At 35.1% G+C, this 23,083-nt stretch overlaps 1 protein-coding gene across 8 annotated transcripts in view; it reads right to left on the bottom strand.

Annotated features, from left to right (window-relative positions):
- PIBF1 (progesterone immunomodulatory binding factor 1) overlaps window positions 1-23,083 on the bottom strand; it is a 109,825-nt gene that overhangs the window by 7,185 nt on the left and 79,557 nt on the right. For 6 of the 8 annotated variants that reach the window (XM_038127307.1, XM_038127324.1, XM_038127298.1 and 3 more), the window contains one exon: window positions 17,623-17,707. In XM_038127307.1, coding sequence (XP_037983235.1) covers window positions 17,623-17,707 — 85 coding nt within the window. Of the gene's footprint in view, window positions 1-665; window positions 17,708-23,083 lie in introns of all 8 variants that reach the window. The other 2 variants (XR_005255779.1, XR_005255778.1) reach the window with 2 other exon arrangements.

Below are 23,083 nucleotides of genomic sequence, written 5' to 3'. Positions count from 1 at the left end.
GATTAGAAAAGAAAAATCAATGAGGAACCTTTAGAGGATGTACAACAAAAAAAGGATCAGAATGGAAAAGAAGTTCTGTGAAAAATAAAAGTTCCAGTGTGGAAAAAGGAATGAGAACATATAGAAATGCAGCCTTTTTTTGGATATCCTAGTAGTTTGCTTTAAAAACAATTTGAATTAAAAATGTAATCTTTCCTTAATACTTAAATATGAACAAAACAGATTACTCAAAATGTACAGTAGAGTGATAAAGGAAAAATTATAGCATTTTCTGACTTTAACTGGGCATCTTCTTTTGTCATCTTTCACCACACCTACCTCCTAATGTTCCCCCTCCCCCATGTAATGACCATAAAATAAATTACAGAATGTAAAGCATTAATTATTATTATTATTATTAGTAGTAGTATTTAGAGCATTCATTACTGTAGAATTAGAACAGCAAGATCAGTAGAAAAGCCTTTCAATATAAATTTTAAGACAATTTTACGTGTTTTAAAATATTAACGTTTTTGTTTGCTTGCTTTTTACAAATGGTGTTGTCTTCAATAAGCAACACTGTTAGTGTATTAGCCTTATAAATAATTAACATTCTATCTCATTTCTCAATGAGAAAAGGGTAGTTTGTGTTTATAGCGGAATGACAAGTATTTGTTAAATCTTACCTATTTAATACCTGCTGGAAAATTACATTGATGTACATTCTATTTTCACTGAATTACTGGTAATGAGTTTTAAAAAAAAGTCAGCCTTTTAAAATACTCCTGCCATATACCTTCTCTCTGTCCACTGCTGCCTTTAATACAAAAAACAAAGTCAAAAGAAACATGCTGAAGCCTTTAAATTGTCGAACACTAACTGAGTTACATGAATGGAAGTTACACTCCACAGACCAGCTTTATCGAGTGTACAAATTGTTCTTGTATCTCAGTCATTTAATATTAACTATTTGCATAATTCAGCCATGTGTGGTGGCATGTTGAAACAGCATGACTGCAGAGCAGCTGTTTAAAAGGACTGCATAGCTGATGCCAACATGTTTTTCAAAGTTGTAAACTCTGCAAAGATGTTGCCAAAGCAACACATAGACAGAATTTCTTGATGAAAATAACTCAAGCAAGTATACAGCAAATAAATACACCATCACAGGAGATTAAGTTGTGCACAAACAATGTTTTGACATTAGCAAATGGTGTTCCTATACTTAAACTGTGTTATTCTGTGGACCAAATAGTTGCACGTTTGAACAAGGCAAAACCCAAAAACTGTCACATAGATTTATTTCAGAAACAGAGTTGCAACTTGTATGTGTAAGGTCAAATTCTCTTGTGTCAAGATCCACTTGGCAGTGTAAAGTCTTCTCTACTTAATAGAATCTGTCCTGTACTTGACAGCACTGTCTGTTTTCAGACTTGGAATAGGCTCTGGAGAGTCAGCTCTCACACAAGCTTCCCTTGTGACAGGAGGATTCTCTAATGTGAAACTATAGGAAAGAATGACAGGGAGTGGGGATGAAAAATTAGTCCACAACGAAGAAGCTATTTTGGCAGCACAGCCAAATTTATCATGAAGATTTAGCTAAGGTTGTCTTAATATTTGTTCTAAACCCCCTCCTCATTTAGTAAGAAAAACCTTAAGCCACTTGGCAAAATAAATAGCACAAGAAACACTGAATCCAACAGAATTACTGGTATGTGTACTGCTAAACAAGGAAAGAAAATTGCCACAACATATTTGCAAGAGATTTGCTGTATTCAACAAAGGAAAAGCTGAAAACAAAACCCTGTCTTGAACTGCAGTAATTTTAACCATCTCTTCAGATTTCTGTGCTCCTGAACACAATCTTAATTCTTACCTTCACTTTTAAGTTTTAAACAGTCACGAGTACCTGCTACTGCTGGCATGCCACCTTGATTCTGTAAGTATCATTTTCCAATCCTAAAATCCAGCAAGCTGGTCTAGAAAGCTAGCAAGGAAAAAGCAGTTCTGGAGATTGTACTTAGCAGAAATATGTGAACTTGTTCCAGTAGGAACAAGACCTTCTGAAAGAAGGGGAAAACAGGTAGAGGGTTCAAAGGAGATGGTGAATCTTTTGTGGAGAAGGACACATACTAGTTTCAGGATAAGCTAAGTAAAGGAAGATGTGAAGAGAAATGGATGATTAAAATTCTTCTGCTTTTTACTGTGTCAAGTCCATCTTTCTATGCCCAGGCAGACCTGTGCAAATAGTTTACTTACAATATCCCCTTCAGTTATTCAGTGCACTGTAGAAAACAGTGTTGCTAAAGATCTGCATTTCCCAATTTCTCTGGGGAAGTATTTGGTCTTTGCCACGCTGGCTCCTGGAACATAAGCCATGCTACGTAAGATATGTGTCACTGTTTTGAGGCTTCAAGGGTTGAGGGCTTTAGCTTTGGACAGCCAGACAGAAATCCTTCTTGGGAGGATTATGAGTACCAACACCTCTGAGTGGATTCACCCAGCTCCTCCCTGGGTTGGCTTTACACCTTTGGTCTCACTGTCACCAACTACGGGAACACAAGCAACCACTCACTGCTTACGCAACATTCTGTGGGGACGTGGCAGTGCAGATCCATGGAAAACAATGCAGTTGGCAAAAACAGTGGGTCAAGGTAACAAAAGGAAAAAAGTAACCTGTGCAGCTGGCACAAAACCAGTGCTTACATACAATTAGTGTCACCCACGCAAACAAGTATCAGGACTATATTATTAAATATTTTGAAAGTCCGCCCACAGCTACCTGATGAATTTTTGTTAAGGATGTTGCTCTGTGTACAAGCACAAGCCCCAAAAATCAAAATAATGAGCTACGTGACACATTAATTGGGATTTCACTCAAACTTAGAACACCTGAATTGCTGTATCTAAACATAAGTATCTAACCACGAGCTAAGAATCTAATTTTCCATTACAGACAATGTAGCTTGGAAAGTGACTCCGTTCAGAAGTGGGACACTACTGGTGTTGTAACATTAGTCTTGCTGATTAGGCTGCTGTTAACTATAAAGCACAGAAAGATACCTCACCACAGACACCTTCATTTTGATACCTAAATTTAGTTGTGATAAGCTGAATCCATTTCTCACCTCACTCTCCTTATCATTTACTTTTCTCAGGCTTCTACTTTGCCTAAAACAACTTTGATCCTAAATAGCGAGTGTGCAATCATAATTCCCCTTGCACACAGATTTGAAGTATCAAATTATTTTCTTAAAAGGAACTGTGATTTTAGAACAAGCTTTCATGCCACAGATTATCTACTTGGTGAGTTTTCCAAAACATACAGAGATTCATACTTTAGGACAATCTAACATCCTGTATTCCACTTATGGATATTAATTAATATTTAGTAAAGATTACTTGAACTATAAAAGAATACTTGAAAATTCTGCATACAAAACCAGAAAAGGAGTTGGAATTCAAAGTAACTGATTAGAATGAATGGACTGAGAACACTGGGAATGATGTAGCAGGAGGTGAAGTAAGGTAACATGTATTGCATTGTAAATAGTATCAGAAGAAGCTACTTGCTCATTTCCATTTATTTTTGGTAAGTTATGTCCAACAACCTTAGTTAAAAATAGCAAAAGCAATTTTGTGTGCCAATATACAAGCGGAGAAGGAGATATAAAGGTTGGACTCAATGATCTTAGAGGTCTTTTCCAACTTTAGTGTTTCTATGACTCTTTACTAAGGTACAGAAAAAGGATAGACAGCAGTCTTTTTTCCCACAGTGTCCATTAATTAAAATGTTTTCTGGTTTGCAATATTTCCCAAATTCTACCTTGCTAGTTTATTAGGCTAAATACTGGTCTTGAGGAACTAACTGAAAATCATCAGCCTTTAAAATAGTGTTAAAAGAACCAAACCGAAGAAGTGTAAGTCATTTTTAAAAGGTAAAAAAGGGTATTACCTACTCATACTTCAGAAAATTCAGAGACTTTCTAATGATGTTTGAGCTTAAATTAGAAGTAAAAATAAGCTGTAGTTTATTTAAAATAGATTTTACCTGTCAATTATGGATAATTAAAATAGTACCTAGAAAAATGGATCAATTTTGGAATGCAAAGGATAAAATTTGATTCAACTAGCAATGCAACTAGAAGATAAGCAAATGCAAAAATAAGGCATGAAGCCATATAAAATACAAATGTATTTCAAGTTACAGATACTATAAAGGGAACTCTATTAATATTGGTTTTGATGTCCTTGATACATGCTCAAACATACATGCACCAAAAGAGCAGCTTATGTCTTCCTAATTCAAAATTAACAGAATATTAGGTATTATAACAAAACCACGACTTACATCATCAAAACAAAATGAAAAAGAACTGTCTCTTGGGAAATGACTGAGGCATAAAAAGGTGCTCTTTTATCATGTAACCGATGAAGTATGTGAAACAAATGCCTACATTAAGCACTGTAATCAAGTATAGTATCAAGATAGTAATTTCATTTTTTTTCAGTGAATTGTCAACAGCATAATTTTTTTTTCTTTCTGTCTTTGTCATGTAACTATAATCAAAGAAAGAAAGAATCCTCTGTATGCACTCAAAAGCTTGCAATAGCACTTAACATTATATATGTGTATATACAGTTATAATAACTATGTAAATTTATATAAGCTGTTAATGAGATCTATCTATCTATCTATCTATCTATCTATCTATCTATCTATCTATCTATCTATCATGCTCTGGAAGCAGATACAAAATAACAGTCTCAAGAAGAAGTAACTGGCTAACAGGAATCAATCACATACATGTCAATTCTTAGGTTCTTACGGCAGGGAAGTCTTGCACCTCAAATAATCTCCATACAATGATCCTGAAAAGAAGTGTTACACAGATCAAACCAGACAGTTGGAACTTCTCAGCAGGAAGAGATATATACCTATGTGGTCTCAAGGTAGCTTGTTCTAATGGTAAATTGAATGGCTTTTTCATATCACAAAAATCATAGAAGCAGCCAGTGGGTACCAGATCCATCTGACTCTTTCCTCTTGCAGTAAAACTCACAGTCACTGTACTCAGGTAAATGTCCTCTAAAGCAAAAGTGATCCTGATAATAGAATGTCCAGTTAACCAAACCTTTATCATGGCAAGTGGCATTCTACTTTTAGCTCTGCATATAGAATTTAGGAATTCTATATGGAATTTACAACTGCATATATTTAAGAATTTACAATTGCAAACTTCACCTTAGCACAACTTCACCTTGGAATTTACAATTGCAAACTTCACCTTAACTCCATTTTGAAGCAGAGAACTCGTATTAGCTGAACAAGGGATTTCTGCCCTAGAAAATGTATCAGGTTCTGGCAGAACCACTGAATTTTTGATGACTGACAAGTGTTCCCAGAGAAGAACACAGCATAAAGGAATAGCACAGAAAACCAAATTCACTGGCAAAGTCAGAAAAATCAGATGAAAGAGGGATAAAACTAGAGGTCTCCTCCCCCAGGGATGCTGATCAAAAGTTAAGGTCTTTCAAAATTTGTGTGTCAAGCACTAACGTGACAATCTTAGACGTGTATTCTCACTCCCAATCCTTAAGTCTCCTGTACTGTGAGAGCAAAGCATATATGGTCAGGACCTCCTTTGGAAAGCTGGTATTCTTCAGTTTAACTGCCATATGGTCCCCATGTGGTTAAACTATAACTCAAAATAAAATATGTATCCAGTCTGGAGTTTGACTGTACACCCCCCATGCATGGAAGGGATTGAACAAAAAACTGCTTCACAAAAAGACTTTTAGTGCACCACAACTTCAGTCCAGAGACTGGACTCTTCGTGATGGGGAAGCCAAATAGTGGCTTGGAATGTAGCAGCCTGGTGACTATTATGGCTGCATTAACTTCTAAAATAACATTAACAATAAAAACAATAAATATGTTAGAACATACAAGTGAGGGAACATAGCTGTACTGGCATGAAAAACATGTTCATGGCAAGTCAGTGCAATCTGTCTTCACATGCATGTTTCCTCTTAGTTATTCAGCTATTGTAGTCTTCAAACAAGTCTGCACAGGGAAAAACAAAGGTCAGAAATTGAAGCTACAGGTTTGTTAAAGAACCTTGATTTGAGAAACTTAAATCAGCATTTAAGAATGTTACACCGATTTGGAAGTGTTCTGTAGAGCATATTCTGGAATGATTTCTCAGTGTCTGAAGAATTAAAAGTTCATGTTCAATATACAAAAGTTCAAGAGAGGATTCAAAAACAAAAATAAAGCTTTATACTTCCAATATCTTCTCCTTGAGGGAAAATTATCTTAATCTGGAAGAAGGTAGGGCAGGGTGGTTCAGAAGGAACCATCTTCACAGCTGACTGTCTCAAGGTGTTCACTGGGATCAAGATTAATGGGCACATCAGGTGATGGTAGAGAAAATACTAAGGATACTGCCCTCTATGAAATCTTGTGCAGTTCCTTACTTGGATCCCTCTTAGACTTCTACTGTAACTTTTGTGAAAGTAAAGGTACATTGAAATAAAGTTGTGTCATTTAATTGCTAATACTAAGGTGGATAGGGATCTTTGTGAGACCTCTGATTGCATTGTGGCTTTAGAACATGTGATAACTGACTGAAGTTTGGCTTTGGAACATGTGACTGGATACTTGGTTGGATTTCCTCACATACACCTTTAGATATCTTCAGTAATAATATTTAAACCTAGGCAAACTAGCTTGTCTGATCCCATTATAATGCTGTTGGTGAGAAATTCAAAAGTGATATTAACTTTGCTTATTTTAAATGAGATTATGGTAAATCACTCCATAATAGTACCTGCTTCTTTTTTCTGACTGCAAATCCCTAGATGATTTTCAGGTGTAGATACCTACATGATATATTTTTTATATTAGGCAAGATCAATCTCTATCACTTTGCCACTTGACAATTGACTTCTCAGATGATCTTTACACTGGCAGTATCTTTGACAGCACTGGAATTCACCAGTTAAAATGGAGGTAAACAAAGTTCACTGTATGGATTCTCGGCATAAATATATTTCTGCACAACAACAGACTAGATGACTGAAACAAAACCTGGTTAAACCTTTCAACATATGCAATGACTTACATACAGCACTTTGAAGTTTGAGTATGGTACTCAAACTTTGGAGTGTACTAGAGAAAGTAGACATACGTGTCATTATCAAGGAATGAGACTCTCAAGCAAAAGTAGTATCTACAATGTCTCCTCTTCAGAAGCGCTGACAATTCACACAAAGAACTATTTTATAACTGTCCTTCAGGGGTTTTATTTCTGCTAGAGACATACTGCAGAAGATAGGCTATAGCCTAGAATGGATGATCAGTCCCCTTTTTTGGCTGGAAGTGGAAAAAAGACCAACACCATTAGCACGAATTCACAACACTGGACAGTAACATTAATGATGACAAATTGTGAAACAGGAGGAAGACACTGCAGAAGTGCCATTTCAACATGACAGCTAAATGAAACAAATGGTCAGCCAGTCCATTCCCTTACTTAAGCCTGCAGATGGATAGGAAGCAGTGGCACAACTGGTGCAAACTCAGTTTCAACTATGAGGCTTGTGCCTATCAGGAGTAGAATATACATCCATAACAGAGCTCAAAGAAGATTTTAGCAACTGCCTAAAAAATCAAGAATACATCACAAGTCATTGTTCAATCCTTCAAGTAAGGCAGAGTGTATTTGACATAGTTGCATCCTAATTGCAGCTGTACTGGAAATACAAGAAGTCAGCAAGAATTTCAGTGTGAGAATTGCACATATGGTCATCTAAGGCATATGGATACACACTGTAAAGCTGGAAACTGGAAGACAGTATGAAATGTCCTGATCAAACAAATGAAGCTGATAACTGGGTGGTGGAAAGATGCCAGACCATATGCAGGATGTTGATAACTTCTCTGCATTACACTTAATTCACTAGTTCTCTATATCCCAGTCCATATAAAAACCTTAAAATGAACTGACAGATCTGTGACTATATGGTTCTACAAACTACTTCCAGTTTTATAAGGTGAATGCATTAGAACTGTGGCAGCAATAACATGTCCCAGTCACTGCAGAGAACAGCTTCTGTCTTTTTAGATACATAAAAATCTCAGCCTATTTCAGCTGTATCTTAAATTTGTTCTTAACAGTTTAATCTATCTAACTTATTAACAAAAATAGGAAATAATTTGTCTCATAATTCAGAACTAGCATGTCAAATTGTTAAGGTTCTTTCACTTTTGTATTGTTGATAAGAAATATATTTGTAATTGTAACTAGGACTAATTCTCCAAATACTTTTTTTTAATCTGAGCCATTGTGATATTCATTTATTCATATGCTTTCTTCAATAAGTTCACCTAACAGGAAATGGATGCTAACATGCTAATGTGCTAAAATAGCCTTATTTTCATACATTATTATGTAAAAGTTACTGTATTCTCTTAAATTGTAATATTCTAGTTTAGTTCTCCCTGGCTTTGCTATTTCTTACAGTATTTAAATTCACTTTCCACTTGGTAATAGTCAAATGCTACCATGAAATGTACAAAAGTAAAAATTTTACACAGCTGGATATGCAGTAGAATGACACAGAAATATACACAGCCAATCCAGGAAAAAAAGAATATAACATGGGATACATGTTGAGAAAATCTGAACAATTTCAGATTAATCAACAATTAACAATTTCTTGTTTAAAAGTTTATCCCTTTATTGATTCTAGCTCTGTCAAAACCATATAATTTAAAATACACATGCCAATTCCATCCCATAATCTAAATATATGTTGCATTTTGCCTATGAAACCTCCTATTTAGCACACAACTACTTACTGTATACCACTGTGAATTGAAAGATAATTCTTGCAAGAATATATATTAAAGATAGTAACACATTATGAATAATACAGCTCAAAGAAAAGAATCAGTGCTGTCCTTCCTAAATTCAGTACTATTTGGAATTCACTGTTTATTAAAGCTTGACAGCAACAAAACAGATAACAAAAAGATGAGAACTACTGCTTAGGAACATATTTTTCTTTGTAAAAAATGAGCCAGAAGCTTCTCTACACTCGTTTAGCTATGTAAATGTCACTTTGTTTCTCCAAGCTTAAAGCTGAGAATAGCTCCGGGGCTTACTTGTGATGCAGAAATGTTCCTGTAATCTACTTAGAAAACATGCAGAACATTAATAGAAACTAGAATCTTGGAACATAAACGTAGCATAAGAAAAATGATAATTACTCTGTGGCTTAACATTTAAAAAGAGAGCTAAGCATTGTACATCAGCATTTTTTTATATAAAACAAGTTGCAGCACATAGATGAGCAGGAAGTCACTCACTTTAGAAACACAAATAATTTTGACATTATCATGTACAATCTTTTTACACAGAAAAGAGGGGGAAGAGGCAGAGATTGAGATTGTTTGAAGGCACCTGTTACCAATCACATCTTTTCATTCGTGTCTTCCCAACCCCTGCAGATACTCCTTCCTTCCCCTCTCCCCAACAAAGCAGTTTTCTCCTTTTATCCACTAAGCTTCCATCCCTGATTAAACACGTACTGCCCTCCCCCTTACGACTCCAAAGCTTTTTATGAGCGTCTGAACTTCTCTCCACCTCTGTTTTTTTGCAGATGGCAGCTGTTGCTACTCTCCAGGTTCCTAAATCCGACATATTGGCTTTCTGTCCTAGGTTATTCCTAGTCAATCTTCTTCGGCATAACTTAATTACAGCTAAGGATAGTATCAGCCAGACTTTAAAGTATGACTAATAATGAAATGCTGAAAACTCATCTGGAATTCTCAAGGTCATTGCTGAGATGGAATTAAAATCTGGGCACAGAGAATTTAGCAGTGAGGGGTAGTCCGCAAAGGCAATACGAAAGTAAGAAGGACAAACTGGTAATGTAGAGTAGAATGGTCAAATTAAGGTAAAGCAAAGATATTTCAGGGCACCTTGCATTTCCACAAAAGAGGAAAAAAGAATAAAAACATCTGACTTTTCTTTCACTCTTGTGGGCAAAAAAACAGGATAACTATTGAGAAGTACCAGGATTTTGTGCAGGATACTGACACAAGATGAATGCAAGAACAGAGACTACTGGATTCTCAAACACTGTGGACATTAAAATTTTGGAACAATGTCATGGAATTCTGAAATTCATGTGGCCATGTTTCAAATCTAACATTCATAAGCATTTATGTAAATCCTTGGAAACCTTAGCCTGATAATTTATAGATGCTCTGAAAAAACACTTAGAGCCCTTCACAAACTATGCATATCCTAATATGACTAATTAGTAACTGCTTCTCCTCTTGATCACGTGGAGTCTCCCCAATCTTAAATACACTTGCAAAATGCATTTGGCAACCATTTATCAAACACTAAAAAATAAGTCAGATTTTAACATTTTAAAGATAATGAAATAACTGTTTTCTGTTCTTAACTTTTACTACACAATATTGCCTTATGCTTATCTCCTTTTCTTGCATCCCACCATATCCTCTGTTTCCTAGAACAAAATAAACTAGACCTTTAATCTCACTCACATAAGACGTCTGGCCTGTTGTGCAATTTCTCTTTTTTATTTCTCCCAGAAAATACTATATAAAAAATATAAAATATCCATCCTACAGATTAAATAAAAACTTCTTTTAATTCACATATTTAGTTTTTAAGATTTAATCTTTAAGAGACTGGCAGGGCATTGGAAAGTGGCCTTTTTCAGTAGACACTGATTAAAAAAATATGTCAATTCTCAGAATGATACGAAGAGAAAATGTAATTGTTTGTGAAACTGCTTCCAAAATACAATCAGTTCCGATATAAGAAGATGACTTAGAGAAAAGAGTTAATTTGTGTCTAGTTAGGAAAAATAAACACTAAGGAGATTTTCTTTTCAGGCTTTAGAACAGAGACATGTAAGAAACAAGAAATGGCTGTGAGTAAGATACTGCATTAGGACACATGAACTCTTAACCTCTTCCATAAATGCGGGAGTTTTGTACAAAGCACCATTTCTTTTCTTTTGATTATTGCTTCTGCAAAACAGGGATAGTAATAGTTTTGCGCTTAACTTGAGGGTATAATATTTGTGAGACAGGTGTTCAGCTACAGCTACAGTGGTGAAGGCCACAGAAATATTCAGTTAATAAATAGGATTGTTTTGACATATTGATAAGAAACTGTGAAAACCTGGGAAGAGGAAAGAGTAACATGGTTTTAAAGGAAAAGCATTAGGTTTACTCGTAAATGGTGAGTTACACATCACACGTGGAATGCTCCTCACCTGCCAGCTGGAACGTAAGCTCACCACAATAGGTGCTCAGGCAATTAGCATTTTAATATTAAACTGGTAGACTATTTTCAGAGAGAACAGCTCACTAAGAATTTTTTATTCTTTAATATGGTTTAAATAGAATAAGAGTTTGCAACAGTTAACCAATATAAATTTGAACCCAATCGAGCTGAAGATTCCTACCAATTCAGGTACACATATTTAGACAGATTTAATACTCAGTTTGAGTGACACAACAATTTCCTGACATAAGCTAAATGGATTTAAGTAAACAAATAGCAATCAAACTCCATGTGTCTGTAGCCATTTAACTGATTGATATCAACCAGGTTTATTTAAACTACTACTACATGTTTTCTACTTTGTCCCCTAGCAGACAGCCAGAGCCTGGTTTCTGGTTGCTAACTTCACTTGAAGAGCTCTGGCACGGTAACACATGAATGTGTCAATAAGGCAGGTGACTAGTTCAGCAAGTTTACATTCTATCACTTGTATGCACAGCTGCTAATGTAGGGTGAGTGCACAGATGTGTAAAGCAGACAAAATATCAGCAGGTTGTCATATCTTCTTACCTGGTGTATAATATTCATGGGCTGATAATGAATCATGCCTGCATAAACAATTGCACTGCAGGAAATTAATGGTTATTGTAAACAGCCTGGATTTGCAGCATTTATATAATAAATATTACCATTCTATTTCTTATGAAAATGATTTTATAGTATTAGTTTTACTTTTTTAGGTTAAAAATTACTGCGTTGCCAGACTGCATCACATACTGGTGATTTCAAGCAGTTAAAAAATAGTGTAAATGAAGTCCTTTATATTCATACAAACAGAAACTGATCTTAGGACTTGAACTGATCTTAGGACTTGAAGAAACACCTATTAAAGTCTTCTACTGGTGTCTCTTATACCACTGTCTCTTTTTTTGTTTTAAGATCTCCGACAGTATTTGAAACATAAAAAGAACTCCATTTATTCTACTTGCTCTGCTTTTTTTTTTTTTTTTTTCCCAAACCCCAAGGGATTATGAACTTCACATTAAAAATACAAACCCCAGCTAGTTAATTTTCAAGATTTTAGAACTCGGTTTCTACACTGTTTGAATTGGAAAAGCTAAAAGAGATTTAATTGTGCACATTATTAGTTTTCTTTATTATGACACATCTGCATCTTAAATTTCTGAAGAAATAGTACAATGCTATACATCAAAGCATAGCAAATTTATAACCTCTTAAATGTAACCTCAGGAAATTATTACTAAAACTTCTTGCCAAACATCTGAGTGCTGACAGACTGCCCTTCCAAGTTTTCATCTGAAGTTTGAAAGCCAATGGATAAAGTCTAGAATTGCACTTCTGATGTTACAAGATGCTAACAACTGCATCAAGCATGAAAGGCAATGGAATTGCCAGGATCACAGAGATCATGGTAAATATTCCTTTTAGTCAAAGACTGACTGTTGGAAAGAAAAAAAACCCCAAACCAACTAACTAGATAAAAGGAATCACATATCAAGAGCTTCACCAAAAAGATTTAGTGGATTCATGCCACTTAACTTTAGCACTTAACCGAGAACTGCATTTTCAGTGCCTTTAAGTTATAGATGCCCCTTATATGCACAAAAGAATAATGTTTGGATGCAGATAAAGGATGGCACACAAGCTGGTGTTCTATACAGTTTTGGACACAAAATGCCCTCTTTATCACAGGTAAGTAATATTGACATATACATTTTTTTACTTTTTTTTTTTTTTTTTTTTTTTTTCTGGACTCTTTCCAAAGATCATTCAAACTGCTAACTTAACAGACAGCAATACACTTTTGTAGGGTTTTTTTCGCCAGGTTAGGTTTCTGTTTAGTGATTTGAATGGTCCTACTGCAACATGAGAAGTGTATCAGAGCTGGTGGAACAGGAGGAGGGAGGAGGAGAATCAGGAGCAAAGGGGTAAGGTAGTGTTATAGCTATTGGGTCAACTCAGGCATGATGTATAATTTAATCTGGATTTATTCTTTGAAGGAACATCTTTCTTACTCGTTCTTCCCTGACTATACAAAGACACGTGGGCAATAAGTTCCAAAGATGGGGCCAGGTCATGCAGTTAATTAGTTAGTGGGAAGAATCAAAACTACAAGGTGGTGTTGGTGTGGTTTGGTTATTTGAGTTAAGAGTGGCAACACTGTGAAGTTCAGCTTCTCACTGATTGGTTCAGATGGTGATTAAAATGAGAATGGACACTACAAATAATAATACAAAAAAATCTTATTCTGCAGGTCTGAAATATCCCTTTTTCAAAAAAAAACAAAAAAAAAAAACCCACACTATTTACTGGAAGATTATGGGAGACCACATTGTTCCTCCAAACAATGTTTTATGCTTTTCTGATTCTGATGGATCTAGAAAAAAAATTAAAAAATAATACCTTGACAAAACATAGAAAATATCTTATTTTAAAATCAACTGAAAAATGTGGCTGCATTAACTTGCTGTCTTGCACTAAGGGGTGTACAAATGGCATCCAAATACTATGCACCCCAGACACTTCTGAGAGCTCAGAGAAGACAAGGGGCACTGGGAAGGCTTTATTATGCACCTCCAACATGATCTCAACATCATCCTAGATATTGCTCATTTACGATAATGCCACTGAACTCCCTCTAATAGGGAAGTTTGCATTTAATGACATGAAGAATGCAAGAAATTTTATCTTACCAGCTGATTCTCAGTGATCTAAATGAAAAAATAGATTAAACTGTTTTCCACATTCATTTACTAATTAATTCAGACAGAAAAGGAAGTAGCAGGCCAAGAAACAATTCAGAATTTGGGCCAACAATGTAGTCTGAATAAAACCCCAACCTTCCTTTTTTCTCCTTCATGGGTGGACAGAAGCTTTTAAGGTTTTACATAATGAAATAACTATTTTTCACTTTGATGTCCCACAGCAAAATATAAGACTCATCATCAAATTAGATGTCTATATAATTTGAAATAATGAACTATTTTATGACATTAACATTTAGTGTAATTTTTTCCTGTAATAAAAGAGCTCATGTAAGAATCCTACAGAAATTCTTCCAAGGTTCAAAGTATAACTTTCAACTTTCTTCTTCTAAAATTAAAATCTGTGAAAAGAGAAGATTAATCATGAATGTAAGTTCTTTATTTAAAAAGTGTATAAAATGCTATAATAGTCTCCAAAGAAGCATTATGAATGTAGCTGATATCACAAAGAGATAAAAATTAAAAAACCTTCCAACCCCTCAAACTCTAGCATTCCATTAAAAAGAGTTAATACAGTCTGAGACCACACAGGCTAGAATACCTTAAGTCAAAACTGTGCACCTATTGAAACACGTTGCTGGAAGACAGCATTAACATCATTTTGGCATTTTGCTTGTACTTTTAGCAACATACCTAAACTTCATTTTATCTTAACTATGAATATCTTCAGTTTATCTATTCAAGAATTCTAATGTTTCTACTTGCAAACATGAGAGCAACAAGGTAATTCCTAACAAGACATGACAGTTTAGTATGTGCAATGACTGAACAAGGCTGATAGTAACCCTGTTACATGACAGCACGTACCAAACACATAAACCCATAATTCACTTTTTTTTTTTCAAAGTGTATGAGTCTGTATTTACAGGTTGCCTGTCAGTTTTATTTAAAATTGCAATCTGTTTAAATGCAGTTAACCCTTTACTAACCCAAAGTGAGAAAATTTGTATTCTTTATTTCTGTCAGCAAGGATAATTACTGGAAAATTGTGATGTTACTGCAAATTTAAATCTTTTATTAGGATGGCAAAGAAGTATAGTCAAAGACTAACTCACTATCCTGTACAAAGATTTCAATACCTGAGATAACCGCCTTTTGGAGAAATTCATAAAGTGTAAAACTACTGGAAGAAGTTTGCATTAGAAGTAAAAAATAAAAGGCTGCATTAGGAATAAACAGAATTGACAAAAATTAAACTTACACACAAGCACAAAAGCTACCTGTTCTTTTCAAACATTTTCCTGAAAGAATTTTAGCTAATATTTTGTTTCTCAGGAGATTTTTTTTGTGCATTGTATTGGCATTTCATAGTTTTCTTCCCTCAAACATGCAACTTCTAATGTTTCTTTTTCATATTTTTTATTCATATACTTTTCTGCAGAGGTATCTTTAAAAAACATTATCACAGTTTGACAAAACCAGTATGACTAATATGTCCTATTTTTAACAAATATAAAAAGAAATTTCAGAAAACAGTACTGATTTTGGAAATATTTGATCAATTTCTTAACATTCAGGGTATGAGAAACATCGAAGAAGTCTGTTTCAGACTCAAGTATTTGCTTTTCTTTTTCAATCAAGCCTTCCTCCACCAGCCTTCCTAGATCATTTGACAGAGTTTAAAATTTGGAATGATGAAATGACACAAAGAAGCAAACTGCTGCATATCAGGAATAGTTTATGAGGGTACTTACAGGGGCTAATATAGTTTGGATGTAAAAAATGTTGCATAGCTTTCAGTTAGAAATGCTATAGTTTTCTCAGAAAACATGGCAAAAATTTTCTTTTATCACTTTCTACTGCTTTTAATCAGCTGCAATGCATGCTTATTGATATGACACTACTAAATCTAGGCACCCAAGTGTGATTGCTTTGTGAACACAACTAGTTGGCAGCACCGCTGGCTGGGAAAGAAAGACTAGGAACAGGAAATTTTGAAAGAAATTTATTTGAAATTAGGCCAAGGACCTATAATAATGGAAAAAACACTACATGTTTATACAATTACATCATGTTTCCTCAGAGTATTTTTCATACCATTAATATAAGAATATGATAAAGCATGAATATAATGGTAAGGTTTATAAACTATTTAGAAATGTTTAAATCTTAGATTAGTTTGGTTTGGAACTCGGCAAAGAGAATTAGTAGTTTTCATTTAAATTGAGGCTCACTTGGACTCAGCTGCCAGCAAAACTGTTTTGTTTTGGGTCTAACAAAAAGGAGTTTTTTAAGTGCTTGGGAGAGACAAACTAGTTTGGACCAATTAATGACATGGATTTTGGTTTACTGATCTAAGAAGGGAATGTGATGAACAGTATGAAAAGGAGATGAAGGAAAAGAATTTTGGAGGTGGAATGAGACTTCAGGAAGTGGATAGTCAGTTTTCCATGAAAATAATGTTTTAAAATGAGTGATAATCCAAACTCTGACAGGATAATTTAGGGGAGTTGTAGCTTCTTTGAAAGGAATCTTTCCATCTTTTCTCTTACCAGTAAGAGAAAAGAAAGATGTTGTCAGAAAACTATTGATATGTCTCTATGAACACTTTCTGAATAGGTAAGTGGGTAGCGAGGTCCCATCACTCTGTATCTATAATTTGTACTGTTTTTCCTCATTCCTGATTTGTTAATGTTGTATTTTTTCTGCAAATCCTTGCCAAATTATTCAGCAACTCTGGGAGAAGATTTAATAGCTGCTTAGGTCAGCTTTTGGTTTTATATCTTCAGTACTCTTTAGCTTCAGAAAATTCTGTTGTATTATTCACATCCTCAGATTCCTGCAGTAAACTTCATTTATTTTCATCCTTTGTTTCAGTCATTTAATTTGCAGATTTTCTCTCCTATGCCATGACATATTAGTCTCTTAAGATTGTTCAGATAAAAATCTTGACAAGAGCCTTTAGGATTCCCTAAATGGCACAATTTTTAATACTTTTAGATCTGAGAGTATAATCCAGTCCAGTAGCACCCCGATTCTTGCTCAGATGAAACTCAGGTAAGTACACAAAAGAGTACCCAGACTCTTCTCAGAAACCTGTGTAACTATTGTCTTGTTTCCTCTCCCTAACCCCTATTTTGGAGTTGAAAAGGGATTCAAAAGAGTGTATGGGAAATGAATTGAACAGTGCTTTCGTCCAATGTTTGCCTGCAAGGACTGGGCAGCACAGAGAGATCCCTGAGGCATACTGTGGCAAATGCAGACCTTGCAGATTACATGTGTATCAATTTCACTGTGTTTATCTAGATTCCTGTTAAATGCTTGCAATCGCCAAACACTGTTCAAGGCAAAGGAAATGAAAGAACAGAGACAATAAATTATCAGAGAAAATTTAACAACTGAGAGTACAACAGAGAACCTCCCCAGTACCCGACAGACATGGTCACCTGTGTTGCTGAAAACGACACAGACAAGAAAACCCCAAAAAATCAAACCAAAGTAAACCATTCTTTTCTCCATGGTTTGAGAGCCAGTAGCAAAAAAGTGCACTTAAGGTAGTAATGCTAAAAGAGGAAGATTACCTCACGGTCATTTAGAAGTCTCTCCAAATCTGCTGCCATTTGATTCTTGACACGCAGCAAAGCTGTCTTTTCTTTATTTAAAAGACTGGTAAAAAGAGGATAGGAAATGCAGTAATAGCAACAGATAATCTCTTTTAATCTTGTGTTCTGGCTGAAACATGCATTTTCTAAAGCTAAATATTGGCAACAATAAAAATCTGCTCAAGTAATTGTATCAAATGATCCTTCTCTATATTCAAGCACTGAAATTTTTATAAATGGGCCCAAATGTACGCACAACTTCTTAATTTAGTCAAACAGAAAAACTATTCAAAGCCTTCATAAAATGCCTTTTTTTTCCTCTGAAGGGTAATTTAAATGATTAGAATCTTCTATTATCATTTCTTGGTTTCTTCTAGGCAAAATGAGATTATTTTATAAGCAAAGTAAGTCTCCTTATACCTACACTTCCGTATCAAAATGTGGATTTCTTTGTTGTATTAGTCACTAGCAGTATGAACTCTTTATACTATTGTATTTAGAATTCTGAAAATAGCAAATACAAGGAAGAAAAACATACAGCTCTTCTCCCTTTGGCTGTGTAGTTTCTGCAAAAATTGTAAATGTATTTTTGTTATTTTTAATATTTTTATTCCAGGATAATATATGGGATCAAGCTTGTCCTATGAACCAAGTATGAAAACTGATTTAGCATGAAGGCATGCCTTTATAGCAGAATGTAAAGTTTAACTTTAATCATTCTTTGTCTTCATAGTTATAGCACATGAACATTTGAAATGTTTAGCATGGACATTGTGATTCCAGCAGCAGTTCTATAATAATTAAACATATTTTCCTATTTAGATCCAGCATCAGTTTCTAACATTAAATTTTAGACTAATGCATGCATAATACCAGTATATAATCTATTTTGTTAAAACAGCCACAGAGATTTTCTTGGAAGACATTATATATACCATTAACATGACTTAATTAAATATGTTGTACAATATAAACTGTAACATAAATCAAGAACTATGAAAAATGCAATTCTGCACATGGAATGCAAATATGTAATATTGCAAACAGGTCAGGAGTTCAAAAGTAAGTATAATAATAAAATTTTATAAATGGAGCAATTACATATGTTGCAAACACAAATTATTTAATACTTCCAATATTTGATCCAGAAATGATCAACAAAATAAATCAATCTTTAATTGGCTGTGTATCATCCGCTCATTTCAAATACGCAACATCATCCTTTGCCCCAGAGATTTTCTGGCAGTTCCTTACAAGCTCTGTATTGTAAATTACGACTGTCAGTTCCTTCTAGGCATTCATTAATTCCCAGGAAAAAAATGTATCCTTTTGCCAAATTGCTCAGTTGTTTCAACTATTTAAAAGAGAAGTAATAACATTTTAAAAAACTATAAAAATATTTTAATATTTTCAGGAGTTTTATTTTCTGTCACATTTTTAATCACAATGAAATTGCTGTACCTTCTTTTTCTTGGGTTCATGTGTTGTAACTTACACGTCACTTTTTCTTGGATTTCTGTATTACCTAAGAACATAAACTAATCCTTCTAGAGGCTGAAAAACTTATTAGAGAAGCAATAATACAAGTTTCTCTAAGACTTAAGTAGTGTACTGAATAAGCATAATCATTAGTGTTCATGACTGAACCAGAAGTTCATGTTTGAGGTTCAGATTCATCTACAGAATAGCACCTATTCTACTTATACTGCTTATACCTTCTGAAATAATATGACATAACTGATCTATGTAGAACAGTTCTAATTTTCTTTGTTTGTAGTAAAATATAGGACATAGACTACTACATCATTCAGTAGCACTTCATGTGTTTTCTGTCATACACACAATTACCAAAGCATGTGCAGACTTTGAATTTTGTGGTTTTGCAATACTTGTGCTTTTTCATCATTGCAGATAGAAGGGAATAATTCATGTGCTCATGAAAGAATACTGCAAGAGGCATATACACATTTAATGGAGTGAGAAAACAGTTACCAGACGGAATGATAACGTATGAAGAGGTTAACCAGAAATACCTTCAAAAATTGCATCTTGGGAAGAAGACTGACCATTTCAGTTCCTGGTTTTAAAATGCTCTGAACCAACTTCTTGGACAGCAGCAAAGAGATTCTAGCTTCAACCTAACCTTACACTCCCAGTGAAGAGTAGTTTAACCTAGTCCAGGTTTAACTGGAAGTGCGACAAATCAGAGAGTAGCTTTACAATTTGTTTCAGCTGACCTAAGTGAGAACTGTTGAAGGCTCATCCTTCCCTTGCTACATCGTGGTAACCTACTTTTTCTGTTGGTATTAGACACTTTGTCACCACATAAGAAGGTACCTTCACTGATCTGAATGGACACTGGCATCTTTTTAAAGGTTATCTTTCACAAGGATCACCAAAATAACTGGATTTGCCATGTACAGTGGAGACCTACAGCTGAAGGCAAGGATGAGCTGCTCCATTTGGGGATGGAGTGCCTCAAGTGTCTTGCTATGATTCTGAAACCACCATCTCTGAGTCCAGGCAAACCAGCTTCTAACACTAGAGCTCAAGGGTTGTAACTTCCTAACTTTCATCTAAAAAGATAGGACCATGATGTGCTCCACAGTGCTGGTCACTGATGGCCTCATCCTCAATGTGGAGAAGGTGCTCGTTGTGAGATATCACAGAACTGTGGCCTGAAAAGTCCAGCTTAGAGAACTAACTGAAAAGCAGTGCAAGTCCTGCTTTTTTCTGTGTGTTTTCCAGAATAAACCAAATTGTCTGGGAGGACATCTAGTTTCATTCCATCGCGCTTTTAAAGCCTAGCCAGCTATGAATCCAGGTACCAGGAATGCAGGCTCACCATAAAATACGCTTGTCATATGCATACACATTGCTCATAGCAACCACTGGCTTGTTTCGTCTTGCTTCACTCAGGATCTAAAGCCATGGTAGCCTGGATATTGTATGTAAGACATACATACATACATTTTTAGGTAATATGATTTTTCTGGAGAATAGATACTAACATTTCCCAGTTTCAGCCTTATAAACTCTTTTCAATTTGGGCAACTAGACCATTTTTTAATGCTGAAGTGTAAATATATTAGTTACTATCCTGCTCAGAAGCTTCTATAATTAGATGTTCTGAATAATATGTTTATGCTGGACACACAAAATAAACATGGATTTATATAGTACTGGATTTTATTATTACTTCTACTCAGTTTGGAAAATAAAAGTATGTTTCTTTTTCAGTAAACTGTGTACTCCAGATGCTGTAAGAAATGGATTGTGCCTTTCTGTTAATTGGCCCTTACAGCATGAAGTTGAATAGTCCAATGTTGACTTTTTCCATTTTATATTCAGATACAATATTACCATTGAAAAAAACAAAATACAAATAGTATATGTAAAAGTTTTGTACACACAACTTAACATATAATAGAACCATATAGTGAAGTTATCCCTTGTCTGCAAATTACAGATGAATAGCTCAAAGTAGGTAGTTAATTATTAGTCTAAATCAAAATTTGTTCTTGAGTCACATAGGTATAAAACATTTTGCAAACGAAAGTTCCTTACAAGAAAGAATACATGGCAAAGCAGTGATCTCTCATTGTGCAGCTAAGTAACCACAGCTCAGATTTTTAAACAGATTTAGGAGAGTATTGCTTAATGATTTTATTTGGAATGTTTCAGGAGGCTTAGAAACCTATCCATGAAGTGTCCACATTAAAATTATTTTTTCAAACTGTAAAAAAAACCAACAACCCAAACAACTTTTAAAAAATTGTATTACAGGTCAGAAAATATATAAAAAAGGACATATTTCTACAAATTTTGCTTGGAGCATTTCTCTGGTAAACTGCAGTACTAATGGAATAGATGGTGCATATTTCACAGAATGGTAATGTTCTCATAAAAAGCTCATTGCCCATTCTTTGATGGGAAAAACTCATCCAACACTCTATGTCGAGCTTTATGTTTGGATGGCAATTAGAGAACCCAAAATGTTTAGGTAAGGAACATTTCAGTACAAAGCTTCTTAGTGAGCAAAATCCTTATATGGCTTCTGGATTTTCCACACAGTTAAGGCTTTTGAGTATTGCTTTTGCGTAAGTGAACCTCTTTTAAAACCAGCCATTGGTACTGAGAAATTTGAGTAACTGCATTTAAAATAAATACCCTCTCTTTATGAATGAAGTCCTTTTAACATCTCCAGTTATTTATAAACCTAGATGTTTTTAGCAGAAAATTATGTACTAAAACTACAATTACTTCACTACATACATAAGAATGAAACTCAGAGATTTGTTTTCCCACAGCATGACACAGTTACAAGCATTTCTTTTCAAAAGGAGTGCTAAATGTGATGTTTTCATTTCTGGCTAAAGAACTGTATGCTAGAGAGATTTCTTTATAGCAGCAAGGAGTCATCCTCACACACAGCACTGCTCTTATTAACCATCACTATTTACTTTTATTAACGAGAGTGCTATGTGGTCTAATATAAATAAAAAGTTACTTAACAGAGTATTTTGAGATATGCAGACCACCTATAAATGCATCCTGCAGATGCCCTGCCACTCAAGACCAAGGTTTTGTATCCGAAACATATCTGCAGGTGCATGGCTCAGTTCAGTAGCACATGAAGTGTTCTGCTCCCAGAGCCAAGTTCTGTTTGAGGCCAAGTGCATGGCCTGCCTGAGAGAATCCTAAAGGGATGGGAATGAGAGTGGGAGTGAACACTGTATGTGGGCAACACCTGACAGAGCCTCCATTATCCTAAACAACCTCTCCTTCTTGAGTGGTAATATGCTTGTGCCTTCACTTTTGAACCTCAGCAGTGGTATCAGCACACCTCTAATAACCTGGTGGTGGGTTCCTAAGTTGTTCATTCAAATCCTAGCAATGGCAGCAGCCCAGATAAGCATCTACCCCAACCACAACAGCTCTTGCAGCTCTTACGAAGGTATGGCTAAAGATCCACATGTCCATAACAGACACACTTCACAGCAAACCAACAAAGTATCTCCAGGTCTGCTGGATATACTACTTTAATTCTGTCTGATAAGTATTCTGATTGTTTCTCTCCTTTCAGTAAGAAGTTGAATGGTGCTTTGAGCAAGGAAGACGTCCTTACCCATGGCAGGAAGGTAGAACTAGATGATCTTTAAAGGCTTCTTCCAATCCAAACCACTCTGTGATTCAGTCTGACAGCTATTGATACAGGCAACCTTGAGCACCACTTGAACAGTCCTTCCAAGTGAAGATGATATTTTGATATGAAGGCTCTGAAAGACAGCCTTAGCTCTACAGGTGTGACAATTAAGAATGAAGACAGGTAAGCTGCTCTATTTGAAGTGAACTTTGAAGACAATGCTGGAAAGAGATGGGACTGCAGGACTTGTCAAAAATATTATATCAAAATGATCTGCCTGAATCTTTCCCATTC

Source organism: Motacilla alba, chromosome 1, assembly GCF_015832195.1.
Source record: "Motacilla alba alba isolate MOTALB_02 chromosome 1, Motacilla_alba_V1.0_pri, whole genome shotgun sequence".
NCBI classification, from domain to species: domain Eukaryota; kingdom Metazoa; phylum Chordata; class Aves; order Passeriformes; family Motacillidae; genus Motacilla; species Motacilla alba.
The sequence above is the reverse complement of the archived record's forward strand: the minus strand, read 5'-3'. Positions and strand labels throughout refer to the sequence as shown.